Source organism: Ptychodera flava, chromosome 2, assembly GCF_041260155.1.
Source record: "Ptychodera flava strain L36383 chromosome 2, AS_Pfla_20210202, whole genome shotgun sequence".
Lineage (NCBI taxonomy): Eukaryota > Metazoa > Hemichordata > Enteropneusta > Ptychoderidae > Ptychodera > Ptychodera flava.
The window spans coordinates 47,717,632-47,734,275 of record NC_091929.1 but is presented as its reverse complement, the minus strand read 5'-3'; the positions used below and the strand labels follow the sequence as shown (position 1 = coordinate 47,734,275).

Below are 16,644 nucleotides of genomic sequence, written 5' to 3'. Positions count from 1 at the left end.
TGTTGGTGATTTCCTATTCAGGAAATATCACACGGACAATCAAAGTTTTGGCCATAATATCAGCTTCTGTCAAAAGTGACCCTCCCCCAAGATAGGTTTATAAAAAGTGACCCTCCCCCTTGAACTGTTTTCTAAAAAGTGACCCTCCCCCCAATTCCCCCGGCCCACCCCCCTTGTAATTACTGAAGGCTCCCTAACTAGGACCCGAGTGGAGCAGGAGTCATCCGCGGGAATACGCGTGTAAACTATGACATCAAATATGGAGTAAGACTGGGGTTTTTTCACGATATGGCCAAAACTACGCTGTTTCGTGCTTGCTGATGATGAAACTTTCATCTTGTTTACTGACAAACTTAAATCTGAATATATTTTGCCACACAGTCATAAGTAAGGAAAGTGTTAATCCTTACGCCATAAACTAACTTACCGGTGTATATAGTATGTGTGGGACAATATCTCCTGGACAGCTGATACTCCTCTTTGGATTTGAGAGATTCTTCAGACACCACTCAATGTATATTCAAATTTAAAATAAATAGTTTATTTCATCTATAAGGTATTGCAGGGCAGAGACAATAAATGTCTTTCACTCAAATTATAACAGAATTTCTCATCCAACTGAGGTAACTTACAATTTTGATACAGATACGGCGCTTTCACTTTGACATGCTGATAACATTGGTACTATACACGACGTCGAATGTAACAGATTCCTTGAAAATATTAGACAATGTATTTTTTGTAATGAGATCAATTTCAGTCTATAATTATTCATTCATTCAATTACTCGCTTGCTTACTCATTCATTCATTCATTCATTCATTCATTCATTCATTCATTCATTCATTCATTCATTCATTCATTCGTTCATTCATTCATTCACTCATCCGTTCGTTCATTTACTCATTCCCTCCCTTCCTTCCTTCATTCATTGCAGTACCATCTATGAACGACTACCTAGGATTGTTAAATTTATCGATATAATCTCAGAACCGTAATTGAATCATCAGGTAATGGAAACAAAATGTGCATTTGTCTTTCATTCAAAACTGCCAACCTTAAACAATGCCTTAAAGTTTAACTGAAAGTCAAGTCCATAAAGCAAAGGAAATAATGTTAAAAATCATACCTGACTCAAACACCGTACATGTATTCTAACTCTGTAAATAGACATCATGTAGACTAGGTAATTCTATTCCTTATCTTGAAAACTGTCAGGTTCAATGTCAATAGAGAACAATCATACTTTGAAATATACATGATGAGAGAAAGTATCACCAGCCTACTTCTTGTCTCCAAAATAACTTCTTGAAATGTTCAAGGATTAGTCTGGCAGTGCTGACGTCATAGATAAAACAAGCAAGATACATACATTCATTCGAAATATAATATGTGCATTCCAAATTATACCAGTTACATCATCTGCATATTTCCTTAAGTTTCTATCTTTCTAGAACCGATGAAGTGATATGTCAGTGAAGTAGACATCGTCGATGCTATTGCACAGTAGTATATATGTAATATATATATATATATATATATATATATATATATATATATATATATATATATATATATATATATATATATATATATATATATATATATATATATATGTCTGTGTGTGTACACATTTGCCACGGTACTTAAGTATTGCACAGTGTCGGACGCAGTAGCTTAACGTCACAAAGTCTTTCTGTTCGTTTATTCCTGTCTATGAATCAGATCACTGGGGAAGTCATAACCGAACAACAAAAAGTCTAACTCATAGAGTTTGTACAGTCTCTTCAAATTTGTTTCAGAAAGCGCACCAAAATATTTATAGTAAATGTCATTTCTTGAACTGTTCGTGACATGTTTTGATGACGTGTCTTGTTGGGGAACTTTAACCACATGGCTTGCATTCAGATGTTTAAGGATATAGAGGGCGTCCTCTTCAATAGTTTCAAGCTTACCAACAAAATTATAGTTATGATTACAGACGTCGCAGCTTATGTAAATAGGTCGCCAGTGCATGTTGAAATCTTCAGGAAAATCTTCTCTATCCAAGACGTATTGTATGAATTCCTTGAACGTGACGTCAGTTCCTGTTTCCAATGAATGCTGGGATGCATTCTTCCGATACTGTTTTATAATTTGTGTCCCAAAGTCCTGTGCATATTTATAGCCCCATTTGTCCGGAAATTCAAATTTATTTCTATAAGCAGACAGGAGTCGTTTAAATGGATGTCTTGTGAAGAAAAACTTAGTGTAATGAGGATAGGATTCACTGTTATTGGTGACTTGGTAGAGTTTTCCATCTTTTCCCAACACTTCAAAATATTGAAGTTCGTCGGTGGTGTTGGCTTGGCTTTTTAAGACAAGAATAGTACGCTTCCAGTTTGCTTCTGCTGCCTTGGCAACAGGACAGTACAAGAATCGATAGTTGTCGTCGATGACAAAACCACGAAAGCCCTTTGAATCGAAATGAATCCCACGTTTGCGTGCTTTTTCACAGCCAGAGTTTAGCAAACTTTGCCTTTGATGGAGTTGTTGAGCTGTCGTCAGAGTGTCCTCTCGTCTGTTGGCATCATTCACAGGTGATGCGTTGCTCTCTGGTTTCTGGAAAATTGAAATCAGAATTACATACTTAGGCTAGAGAAAAAAAAATCTTGGTCATTGGACTTTTTGGACCAAGCTTCAGGAGCGGCGAGCGAAAGTTGTTTAATTTTTTTCAGGTCAAAGTTAACCCCGCGGACTTTTTTGCCGGGATGCAGACAAGTCAAAATAATCTTTTCCCCATTTTATGCTTACCAGAAATATCTCAGACAAGATACACTGATACTGGCAGGTGCCGCCAACTGGTAAATTTCATAAATTTCTCAAAATCATCACAAAACATGTTTTGAAGGCTGATATACCAATTTTTCTTATTTTTGACCCTGACCAAAATTTGGAGGGGAAAGTGAGAGCTGTTCGTAACTGCCCTCCCACTGGTATACATTGAAAATATACCCTCCACTGAATTTTGATGCCCACTGCCCTCCGGTATCTAGGGTCTGCCCGCTCCCACTCCCCACAACAATTCAAGCTCCCCGCTGCCCTCTCCCCACTACTGAAATTCCACTTTGCCAACTAGATGCCCACTAGGCAACCCAGATCAACACAAAACCATGCGAGCAGTTGCAGTATACCTTGGAACATTTCCCCCCTCTAAGTTAGGCGCTTAATTTCTCAAGTTCTATTAAGCACGTCGATTTCCCCTCCATCTACGTATTTTTCCGGTGCCCACTATCAAAAATTTTCTCCCCGCCCGCTGAAAGTAATGAAATTTCTTCCCCGCCCACAGTAAATATCGATATTTTCTCCCCGCCCGCTGATTACTTTTGAAATTTGCCCGCCCGCTGAAAACTTCGCACGAACACCTTTTGCACGAACAGCTTCGTTGGCGGCACCTGTACTGGTTATTGAAGTCAACACTGTATTTCAGACGTCGCGACGACGTGTTGACAGAGCTCAGTGCAGACACGTCGGAAGTCTCATTCAGAATCCCACATGCCGCGAAAACCCGAGAAGTGTAGGGCGCCACCAGCGGCGGTACTGCAGCATTTGCAATGCAGAAGTATGAATTTGTCGAAATAAAAAACACAAAAATCAAAAAAAAAAAAAAAAAAAAAACCACAAAAAAAGAATTTCCAAATCGGGCAAAGTAGAAGCGGCAATTCCGATGAACAAATTATTTTTTCTTTCTTCCTTAGCTGAAAAATCTAGCAGTTCGTTCTTCAGCTTCCTCTATAAATGGTTCAGCATCTCAAGGCACTGTAATCGCTGGACTCATTGAACGGCTTTCATCTTACCTGCACTGATATAATAAAACATTCTGAACATGGTAAGTCTTGACGAGCTTTGTGTTTTGTCCTTCGGGTAGTACGCATCTCGAAAATGAAAGACTTAAACTTTTGTTTAAACTTTCCACAGGAATCTTTCAACCATTTTCAAAATCGATATTGAGAATAAAAATCGGGGGTCACCGTGCAAATTTTGGTACTACAGAAACAAATCACCCAAGATTTACCGATATTTGAAATGCAAAATGGCTGCCATCCCTTTGTTAATTCTATGGAGAAAAATACTATTTTCGACTTTCGAAAAACTAAGACGGTAAAATTCTTTTTCATAACAAAAGCTTTATGATAAGCCCCACAAGTGGTAGATCAGAAACAAATTATAATTTTGAGAGTCCGAATATCTGTCCTCGAGGCGCATTCTAACTTTACAATACACTATATTCACACTAGCGACAGTATTTTAACTTTATGACCGATTCTGATCACTGCCTACATGATTATTATGTCATTGTTACATTTCAGATTCCAAGTTTCTTGAGATGTAATTCTCATCCTGATGTTGATATCTGAACTCAAGCCGAAATTTTGAAGTTCATGTCAGCGTCTGACAAGCACGCCTTCAAGTTCCTTAAAGATGTCTGAACCATCTCAGAAACAATAAAGCAAGTAAGTGTTTTACGATTGATACATACATATTACATATAGGTGATAACAATAACAAACACCAAATTTTAACACGATTCCAAGTTCTTTTCACACAAAACAAAAATAAATAGCTTCAAAAGACACAACTTTTGCCCCTTCAGTGAAAACATATTAATGAGTTTCCTGGATTTCTAATACAACCAAAACTAAAAATATTTGCAAAAGCCAAGAAATTTTAATTAGGCCATGTATACTCATCTCTAGAGCTAGATAGATAGTATAGCACCCCTTAAAACGACACCCGCCTTAACGTAGCAAACACGTGCACCACATCTAGAAACAAGCACGGGGGGGGGGGGGGGTTTAAAGGTGAATAAATAAATATAGTAATCTTGAATCGTACTACTGATTACCACGGGACAAATATTCTCTAGTATTTCTAGAGCCAGTCAACAAACAAACAGGACAAGTGTATCCCAAAGTTTACATAGCTTAATGTATTCTGAAAAAGGCCATATTGTGAGTATAGACTAACTCACTGATCCCGATTAACAAAAACATATGTTTGCCAAACAGTGCGTAACCATCTAAAATTAAATTTTGTTGACATCCAATTCTGCTCACATTTCGAGTTTATTTGTCCTTTTTAAACAATTTTGGAAGACGAAATGTTTCTAGGGACCACCAGACTAGTTACAGTACGTAACAGAAACATATTGACTTGACACTCAAATTGTGCATGGCAACCACGGAGTTTATGGTTGACATTGAGAAGTTATTCCATGACATAAAGAACACCAAACACAACTTCTTTGTCCCTTTCATACGGTGAATTTGTATCATAGAGCGACCAAGAATACCGTTGCCAAGCAACAGCGTCGCGTCGCGTTTCACAATTGTTCTGAAGAGCATGGGTAAAACTGAGTTTTGAACCAATACTAGCTTTCTCAATCATCCACAGAAAGGCGGGTCAATAAGCCCTTACAAGGTATGGTTATGATGATATCATCGCAAAGATGTTTACGGGGATACAAAGTACCGGTGGAGACTTTAAAGGCAAACAAACCTGTGCAATCACATTTCGGGCTTTAGAAGTAAAAACCGAATGTCAGATTTCCAAACGCGACGGTACATGGTAATTTTTGTCTTCAAAGAAAGCATAGAGGAATTAAAAATCGTCACAATTGCCCACCAGATAATAAATTTCTCAATTTTACGTTGAAGTACAATTTTCCCACATGTCCATATTCACGTGTAATTACCTATGCAGTAAAATTACAAGAAATGTTAAATTTATGAATAAGGTTCAAACCTGTTTAATCAGCTTTTCTCGTGACGGCAGGTCTTGAAGTTTAATGATTTCACCATCGTATGACACTATCAAAATGAATAAAAGAGGAAATGTGACAGAAAAATCCAACATTGTAGAAAAAGAAGACACCATCCACAGTGTTAAGGGTTGGATTAAACATAGGCATTTTTGATTTCCATACCAATATGATTGGTAGATTTATGAATCTTGATACTGACATGATTGGTAGATTTATGAATCTTCATTTCAAGATAGGAAGTAACAAAATGACGACAACAACATTTACATACACAAATTATACATGAATAAAAAAGTAATCCCAGTTTTCTTTGACAGAAAAAGCTCGATGATTCGGTGCGTACCGGGCATAAAACACTTTCAATTAGATAGCGGAAATTTCACTAACAATGGCACTGTCTCTGTTTATCAATTGAAGCAGCGCGAAAGATTTGATAGAATTCAACATCGAGAAGAAATGGCACGATTGACCGAAGGACCTCCGACTGAATTGGAAGAATCGTTGTTCGTCGGCATTGAGGAAAATAACTCCGACGCTTTTCGTCTCATTGAGGCAATGCACAGAGTCAATGCAAGACCAGGATAGAAAAGGATCTGCTGCAATGTACACTCTAGTATATGATAGTAATATGATAGTAATATGAGTGATAATATCATGCCAACCAGACACACATGATTCGAGAATGACTATCCTTGAAAATGGATGAGAAAACCTGAAGCGTATTTGAAACTGAGAAGAGTTCACAGTTCTGTTTGTTGATGACTGACGATGCCAAACGATGATTTGTAACTCAACCGCAAACTGTATCACAAAGTTGAAATCGTACTAGGCTGGCTTTTCTTAAACGGTTTACTGAAATAGGTCCAGTATGGTACATCGATCAAGAACTAAGGGACATTCAGCAACGACAGCGAGTCAGTGGAAAGTCACGCCAAGCGAATTCAGGACAAATGTTTTCGATATGGTCGGAGTGGCGCACAATTAGCTAAAACCCAGAGTGAAAGTTATGAGAGAGCATTGAACGTGGAAAGAACAGAATGCTTTTTCCATCGATGTCGTTTGTCTTTGGCATAGCGGAATTTCAGAACGAACTGAAAATGTTGCTATAGGTCGATTTGTGCTCATTGTAAATATGTGAGATCTTCATCGGGCTAACGGATTTGATAACAATTGCGACTCTAATCTTTCTCATATAGAAACTTTCAAACCTTGAACAAACACTTGACATTCAATACGTCATGGTCTATTCTGTACCAGACAGAGGCATTCAGTACGTCATGGTCTATTCTGTACCATACAGTGACATTCAATACATCATGGTCTATTCTGTAACAGACACCAGCATTCAATATGTCACGGTCTATTCTGTAGCAGACAGTGGCATTCAATATCTCGTGGTCTATTCTGTACCAGACAGTGGTATTCAATATGTCGTGGTTCCATTTGTAGCTGGCACTGACATTCAATAAGTCATGGTCTATTCTGTACCAGACAGTGACATTCAATATTTCGTGGTCTATTCTGTACCAGATAGTGGTATTCAATATTTCGTGGTCTATTCTGTACCAGACAGTGGTATTCAATATGTCGTGGTTCCATTTGTAGCTGGCAGTGACATTCAATAAGTCATGGTCTATTCTGTACCAGACAGTGACATTCAATATTTCATGGTCTATTCTGTACCAGACAGTGATATTCAATATCTCGTGGTCTATTCTGTAGCAGACAGCGGAATTATCACACTGCACTTTATAATCATTTGTTTCACGCTAAAGCGTCCACCATAACTTCAAAGCTTGCACAAAGTAGACGTTTCTTGATATCGAACTGATCAGCTATAGAATTATATAACTTATTAACTATGCAACTCCTGGCGATATAATCAACTTTACAATATCTATTGGCTGGATAAGTGGCATATTCAAACCGTATACGGGGATTCACAGCTTGTTACACATTTTTGGAGTTTAGTGTAAATCTATAAAACTAGTAAGGTTACAAACATAAGCAAAAACGCACTCTTCAGCTATCGATTTAGCAAAACGGGCGAAGGAAAGCTATTGCTAACCGAGCCCTAGCCTAAACAACTTTTAAGTTGAATTGTAACACATACGAACATTTCTTTCTTAATCTGTTAAACATCTGGTTGCGTCAGTTCTCCATTTACAGTTTGAATGAAACAATATTGTCAGTAGAGAACTGAATAAACACATCATTAAAAAGATGTGAAGCTGTTCCCAATGAATGTTTGATTTGCATCGAGCCAAAAGTATGACGTCGTTTTGTGTATTTGAAAATTGTATCAATAAAATATAATATAATAAAACAAAACACAAATCATACTTACATATTGTATTGTGATAGTAATGTAGATAGCTTACACAGCACATAACTATCGTGAACAGGAACGCAGTTTTTGGTTTGAACATCATGGTCAAATCTACCGGAGACAAAAGAATATATTTTAGACCACCCTCTGAAATGAAAATTAAGCCGTGAAATTCCCCTTAACCAATCAGTATTAAGTTACTTACACATCGCAAATGACCATTTTTCCTTACCGCATTAGATTTCACCACACTTCGCCTGGTTATATTTTTTGTAGCTTATTGTCTGGTGACGTAGACTAAACTGCACAAAGTCTACCGATCCGATGTATTTTTTGTCTTGCTCTATAACAATTTAAAACACTTTCCTGAACTGTTGCGCCCACGGCAAAATAATATTATATCTCTAACAAATAGCTACAACAATATTGGGTTATTTTGACAGGACAAATTCATTTCATGAAATAATTGTACCAGTACCTTCTGTTGCTGTTCCTACGTACGGAATGTTATCTAACTTACGTGGCACTGACAAACAATACATTTGATGCGATCATCTAGAGCCCGCTGAACATTCAACCCTGAAGACTTTTCTTCCTTAAATGTATACATTTGGAAATCTTCGTTACTGAATACAACCTAGGAAATCCTTCGAGATCACAGTTTAGCAAGACAACCCCTTTCTGAAGTTCATGCGATGAAATTTTTAAAATAAGTGAAATAAAATTGTGGTGGAATGATGGCGTTATTTATGAACCGTCAAATATATGCAGTTAGTCTGCTATAAAACGTTTTAGGAACCGGAAATAGGTGAAGATAATTTATCGAATTTTTTTAAATACCTTCGGTCTTTTGCGGCGTTCGCATGAACTTAAAGCTTGGCAGGCCGAAACATTTCATATCAATTAAATAAGGAGTTGACTGATTAAATTTATACCGACAAAACATTTAGAACAAAAATTAAAAAAACTGATATAAACACAAGAGATTGCCACTGAATGTCAGTTGGTGACGACAACTCAGAAAAATTGTCGGCTGCTTAGTTTTTACTTTGGCGCCAAAACTCAGTAAAGGTAGAATGGAAAGCTACAAATACCTTCATGGCTCTGTAGCTGTAACTTTAACGTGTTGTACAGGATTTAAGTTCTGAATGTAAAATGCACTTTTTCGATTCTCAAAATCATGTCGAAACGTCTGGCGTATTGTCAACACAGCTAGTATGTGTCACGATGACAGATGAATTCAAGTCTGGACGAGAAATCATCACACAACGCATTGTGTTTTCAAGAATTATAGTTTCAATTTTGACAAACTTTGCGGGAAAGGATCATGGAATGCCTTGCTTTTTGAAGAAAAATGAAAATACAGTGTCATCAAATTTTAAAGTTACTAGAGCCCATCTTTAACGGCGTTGACTCTCATAACGTGGCTTTAATGTTGTTTGTCATTGATGTTGTATGATCGGAAGGTAAATTTAACGATCGGGTTCTCACCTATATCGATTCACCTTGCTATGTTGCATAAAAAGTCATAATGGGAGATTAAGATGGAGTAATGACGCCAGATAAACAGATATAACGCGAGATGAACAAACGTAACACGAAATGGTATAAAGTCATTGAAGTGAAAGTATTGACTCTATTGTGATATTTACAGATTGATATCATTGTTAAGTGAAATCACCAAAATTCGGGTAGCAGTAGTACGTGTATCTATCAATTTAGAAGTTAAATTGTTATTTGTAAGGTATAAATTTGGGGCTCGGGGACAGAGATATTCTGTTCCTCGGGGACAGAGATATTCGAACTTTCACAATATTATTTGATCTACATCGTGTGGGGTCCGTTTCGAAGTGTATGGAGTAAATGCAGTTTTCGCCGGCTTAGTTTTGTGAAAATGAAGAAAGATAATTTCTTCCTCACAGAGTTAGCACACGGATAGCAGCCATTTTGAATATTTAAGTGTCAGTAAATATGAGGTGAACCCTGATTTTTATTCTTGATTTTAAAGATAAATGATTTAAATGATAAATGATTTAAATTTTCCTTACAGAAAGTTTGAGCAAAGGTGTAAGTCTTTCAATTTCGAGTTGCGTACTGCCGTACAAAAAGGATATAACACTGGTGTAATACTATTTTATCAGCAAAGCCATAGACTTGAAAAAAGGAAAAGTGCACCCGTCTTCCATTTATTGTTCAACCAACTTCTGATTGGCTTCTTTGTAGAAGCAAACCTAGGATCATTTTAGTCCTGGCTAGAGTCTAGTAAAATGTGTGCGTGAACAAGACTTGTGACCTTATGACCTGCCAAAGTTTGAAAGGGCTGTGTAAAGGATATTATTACAAGTATGCTATCCTACGAATCAAATAATGCAGTTATTTGTATACGTGTCTGCAACGGTGACGGACTTATCAAGTATTTTTCTGAATGGTCATTTTGTGTTCTGAAACACTGATACAGTCGTTACAAAAATAACTCGATATGGTTTATATTTTATTTCATAATTTTATAGATATAAATTATTTACAATTGATCGACATTATATGTATCGTACAGATCTGCATCGCTTATACTACCTCAGTTTGAATGTTGAAAGTTAAAAGTAACAAGGGAAAACATTCAAACTCTTTTATATTTTTAGACTCGCCTCAACTTGTCTGTCAGAAATCCTGTGTTTAAATTCGTCAAATTTAGAAAGCAAGGGACAAGTGTCATACACTTATTTTCATAAAGTGGCGCTTTTAAGCGGATTTTCATCATAACTTGCAATTGTAATAGTGAAAATTTAATTTACAGAATACTCGTCAAAAATTTGCACGAAGTTGCAAATACTCTGTTTCCCATCTCTCTTCCTTCTGTTTTCAAAAATCCCTTGAGTACCCATTGCGCCGTGTTTTATATCCTTAAAACATATAAATGAAACGTAGTCAGTAAAATGACGGCGGTAGGCAGTGAAAAATCCGGCTTTATGTTTGAGATTGAAATTTTGTCAATATCTAGCTGTGCAAAATAAAAAAAAAGGCACAGCAGAGGAACTCTGGATAATATCCCTATGGTAGCGATAAGTGCTTGTTTGAGGGCGCTTTTCATAATGAATTAATACAGACGTTCCTCCTAAGGCCGAACAAACCAGGTGTGTTCCGATAACCCAACCTACCCTATATTTTTCACCTGCCGACCCTAAGCTTTTTAGAGCTACGTAAACACGGAAGTAAAAAAAGAAAGAAAAAATCCCGTAAAATCACGCGTTCGTTACTTGGCATTTGATTTTTGCTTGAACGAGGATGTCTTTTACGGTTTTCTTTCCTTTTATGTGCACGATACATTTTTCTGGAAATTTTGTGGCCAGTGTTTGACCGCCCTGAACCCCTGAAAAATGTATATTTAAAAATAAAAATATTTTAGGGAAAAAAATTCCTGCCGACCTACCTACCCTATTTTTGAAAACCATGTTATCGGAACAGCACAATTTATTTTTGTTGGCCTAAGATAGTTGTACTGCACTATGGCTCAGGGCTGGTCCAGTGTCCCTCAATCTTGCCCTAGAAAATTGTTTATTGAGAGTTTCAAAGGGCGTACTGTTACAAATTCAACAGAAATAAAGAGTAAGGGAACAACGCATTTTATTAAATGCAAGTCCGTGGCATAAGCATTCGCTCAGCGAGTACAGCTAAGGGTAGAACCATTTGATGTCGGGGGGGGGGCTGGAGGATTGGGGATTTTGACAGGTGAAGACGAAAAAACAATGATCCAGTAAGGTCTTGAGAAAAACATTGATGATAGCAGACCAGAGAAAAAAATTGTCACAAAATTTTGGAAATCTGACTCTCACATCTCTCATTCTCTGGAGGTGCGCTGCCAGCTAACAATTTCAAAATACAGAAAGAAGCCCAATGTCTTTAAATTTTTGCCAGTATTCGTGATATAAACACTAAACAAAAGTTAGGTCAATCCTTTGTTTTACACAATCTCTGTCCTCTAGTTCAATGTCATCTGTCCTGTGCTGACATAAAATACTACTCGTTATTTTTAGATGTGCAGTTGTTAACCAAGAACCGCATATCAAAAACTAGTAATCACGAAAAAAAATGCATTGCTCCCACATGTGGAAAAAATGATGCAGGACAGACAATAGAAAAGAAAATTGCTGCCACAGTGGCGGGTAAAAATTGCTGCCATACCCATTTCCTCCAGGCCCCCAAATCAAATGGTTCTCCCCTGACAGCGCGGATCCAATGTATGTAGCTGCAATGGAACTTTAATCGTCTACTGTAATCAGTGTTACTATATCTAAAACGCGTTTCGTTCAGAAAAATTGATAACCGCATGGCTTTTTGTGACAACATTGGTACAACATAGTGACAACTCTGACTTGTGATGACATTTGGTGATTTTCACAGTACTGTTAATTCCCAACTGGGTATATAAAAACACGAACGGAGCTTTTGGTTTCATTTATCCGAATAAGTTAATTTAGGTGCATTTTCATGAGCGTTATGGCCGTAGCCTGCTGCCCCCCCCCCCCCAATTTACCAAACAATCAATATTTCAGTGTTTTAGCCGCAAAGCATGCAATAACGATTTGCATTCAATCTAACACATGCTTGTATAACAACAACAACCACAACAACAACAATAGTAGCATACACGTACGCGTGTATACTAACTCAGATACTGTGCAATCTTTAGTTTTGCTATCAGTTTAGCATTTAAACGAAAACTGGTCTAACATTGAAAACAGAGAAAATTCAAATACACATTCTTCCCCGTTCTAAAATATTGACTCATAAATTTGGAATAGTTCTTTTGAAATTATTTGTGGCCCTGAAAGAGGCCGTCGCTAGAAAACGAAACCAAGCTTTATTCTTTTGCCGTGTGGTTTGACATTAGCCGAGACTATGATCGTAATCCCGACCACCATCTTCGCTTCTATTTCCGCGATGCGACTTTCGCTCCCTGGCGAGATGACGTCATTCCGATGCTATAGGCAATGTTTCTATTTTAATCACATGTTGAGCTGAAAGGTGGGCATATAATCGACGTTTTGATAGACGCTGAGGTCATGTTGATCTTGAAGATGCCTGACATTTGTTGAAAGCCGTGTATCGTAGTAAAGTACACACAAAGTTGAGTATACTCTGTTTTCCACCAATGTGACGTGAGATTATATTGATGCAAGATTTCTGAGACTGAATGTGCGCAAAGCTCAGTTGGCGACAATTCTTTCACTGTAGACGTCACTATCTACAACATTTTGGTATTTTTTCAGTATTTTATTCCGTATGGTGAAGGATTGTTTCGTGTCCAACTCGCAGCAGAATCTTAAAATACTTTGTAATTATTTGTAATTATATCCTGCATACAGATGGAATGGCCATGACTCTTGTTAATTAAAGATTCAAGTTCGGGCTTGAATAATACTCTTGATGATATCAATGCAAAACTGGGCATATAAACTAGTACTTTATCACACATGAATTCGAACATAAACTATATCACTATGATATCTTACTTTTCGCAATGACAAGGGCGCATATTAAGCGGATGCGTCGATATAATAATTGGTAAATTCAATGTTGTTGGCTAGTGAAACGCAAGTAATATGCAAATTATGTAAATTTATGTAAATTACCCAAATTGGAGCTAAGCTAGTTTTCTCCCTGCTTGAGCGTTTCCTCTTTATGTGACAGCATGGTTCATGGTGCAATTTCCAACATGAAAATCGTTCATTTATCATAATTTTTGTCATGGTTATGATGCAAACGTCAGAAAATGATACATTTCAAATATCAAACATTAAATGATTTGTAGAAGGCAGACAATATGGCATTTGAAATTAATGAAGTGAGAATACATTGTGATATACTAAGCAATTTAATTGAAGTATACGGTGTACGTGAGGTTTGTCTGTGAATATTCGTCCTTGGACTCAATTATCACAAAGTTAAATTGTGTTGCAGAAACGGCCAAAACATGAACAAATTTAACGCTTGTTTGTGTTGTTTTCTTTCTCATTCGTCCTGAATTGCTAATTCAGAGGTTTTTATTCTATTTATCGGTCAACATACTCGTACTTACCTCGTGTCTGTTCCCGCTTTAGAAATGATTAAAATTTAATTGAACTACAGGGACGATCTACTGATGATGACCTGCCCAAGTGCGCATATATTTGTCACTTGAGCAAACTTAATCGTAGCAGTCTTGCCGACAAGTGCTCTGTTTGTTTCCGCTATGCACCACAGTGAGAACATGTCCCGTATGGTCAGTATTGCAATTCCCCCTCAAAGATACCCCTCTGTAATATAGTCCAGAGACAAACCCCATCCATTGGATAACAGAATAAATATGCTTTTTTGAAACCACTTGGTCTTAATTATTCACAGCATTGTAATCTAGGGAAGCGTGACGGATGACGCAATTAACGAACACTAAGTGCCACTGCGTGCCAATGCCGGCGCCGGGTCTGGTGATATTCCAGCAGAACGAATTCAGAAACTTTTTTCACTCTTTTAACTGGAGTTTATAGAATACACATATACGATCCTAGTCCAGACTTCAAAATGTAATGCAGTTACCCTGATATTCATCAGTCAGAACTACGGGACAAAATTGGCTACCCGCAGCTCTTCGGTAAATTCAAATAAAATACCTTCCTTCAGCGTTGTAAAATGCCAAACAATATGCTTGAATATATTCTCTACCGGTCAACGTTATTGTCCTCGACACACGACACTCTATCACGCTCTATGGTGATTTACGTAAAGTGGAGAAACTAAACGGTGGATGTGTTTGGTTTTTAACATTTGCATTGTGCTGAGCAGTTTCATGTCCCAGATGTTTCACTGGGACAACACGTCTTTTCTATTGTTTTGGTCAGTGCCTACCTAGCTGCTATACTTTGCAAAACAAACACCTATTTATTGTATCCAAACTCGATATTGCTTTGTCGTATGTTTTGCCAGAGACAGTGCTTACACCTTTCAATTATAACTCCTACATTTGACGCTATTTGTTTGTTTGTTCGTTGTTTTGTTGATGTCGATGTTATTGTTGTTGTTGTTTTCGTTGTTTATTTCTGCGTAGAAGTCTTCCGTGATGAACTTTACCCTCGTCGCCTCACTTTCAACTCTTAAAGCCCTATCTCACGCATCACAACGAGTATTCAGTAAATTTCAATGAAGAAAGACATCATCGTGGATGACATCTGACATAAAACAATTCACCTGAACAAAATTAATGAATTATCTTGCAATTTCCTATCAATGAAAGCGAAATTACAATGAAACAGTTGATAATTGAACAAAAATCGTGAATATAGTAAAGTAGATATGCTTACCTTGGATGCCTGCTGTGACCAGAAACTTTCGCTGAATACAATTCTACGTGTTTGTTGCTTGCAGTACATGTGACGTAATACGACCTGATCACTAAACTCAGTAGCCATGCTATTAGCTACAGCTAACTCCTAAATTATCAACACATCTTCAAATCGTTGAACTGTTTTGGTATTTTGTCAGCAGGGGCTGTAGCAGTTAGATTTACGTTTGGTCTCTTTCCTGTGAATTATGGTACACAGTGCGGGCTATGATCAAACGCTAACAACTGTTGTCTTCGAAGGATCCGGGGGTGCCAAGCCAAATGTCCTCATTGTCGGTCAGTGCGGACAGTCAGAACACGATACGTGTAACATTGTGAGACGTTCATATCTCTATTACCATGGAAACTGTTACCAAACTTAGTAGAAAATGGCGCGATGTTGCAGAAGGCATTTCAAAGTAGTAATGTGTATGCCGTTCTGTTCCACTATACAGGTAAAAGATAAAACCCTTACGTAATTTGTTAAAAAGGGTGTTCATTGGAACAAATGCATAAAATGAAGCGACCCAATAGGCTTAAACTCAAGTAGCTTTTTGCAATGTGATTTGGATTTTCACAGACTTTCAGAACACGTAAATTACTTATATTACATAGCCATAGGCTTGATTTACATTTCAAGAGTATTTGGTGAAACCAGAATTCCAAAGTTCTCGTACGTTGTCTGTATTATGTGCTGTCGACGTGTTTATGGCTGTACTGCCAGTAAGATATCAAATACACAAACCTATCACCGCGAAGGTTTGGACAGATCCAAAGTGTCACGTTTATGATTCTGCTGAAAGCCTAGCGTGGGAATAAGGTTGAAGTCTGGCAAAATCCACACAGCGAACAGGTAAAGCTGTCGACAATCTGTTAATAGTGTTTACCGTGAGTTTTGTTGAGGTGATTTGTGATGTAGATAGTGACGTCATTACTTCACATCGTTTACGCAATCATGACAGAAATGAACAGTGAAAGAACCGCTAAGCTTATAGAGGGCGCGAATTTTACTGTAGAGTGTCTCTTCACTTTGTAGACAAATATTCTTGTAAATAAATATACATTATCAGCGAATTCAAGGCTTATTACTAACAATGTTGTAGCATTGAATAGATACGTAAATGTCATAAACAATGAAAAGGATGTCAGGATATTAAG

General features: G+C 37.4%; 1 protein-coding gene across 1 annotated transcript; it reads right to left on the bottom strand.

Moving 5' to 3' along the window:
• Window positions 1-515: 515 nt before the first annotated feature.
• LOC139122605 (carbohydrate sulfotransferase 11-like) lies at window positions 516-16,386 on the bottom strand. The gene is made up of 4 exons (XM_070688163.1): window positions 15,467-16,386; window positions 8,151-8,243; window positions 5,785-5,849; window positions 516-2,601 (listed from the first exon to the last, which is right to left on the bottom strand). Exons 2-4 carry the CDS (start codon window positions 8,233-8,235, stop codon window positions 1,705-1,707), a joined length of 1,047 nt encoding a protein of 348 aa, XP_070544264.1. The 5' UTR covers window positions 8,236-8,243; window positions 15,467-16,386; the 3' UTR covers window positions 516-1,704.
• Between the last annotated feature and the right edge of the window lie 258 nt (window positions 16,387-16,644).

Coding starts and splice junctions, on each gene's coding strand:
- LOC139122605 (XM_070688163.1), bottom strand. CDS start 8,235: ATGATGTTCAAACCAAAAACTGCGTTCCTGTTCACGATAGTTATGTGC. Junction 5,850..8,150: donor TTACTATCACAATACAATAT/GTAAGTATGATT, acceptor TCATTTTGATAG/TGTCATACGATGGTGAAATC. Junction 2,602..5,784: donor GAGAAAAGCTGATTAAACAG/GTTTGAACCTTA, acceptor TCAATTTTCCAG/AAACCAGAGAGCAACGCATC.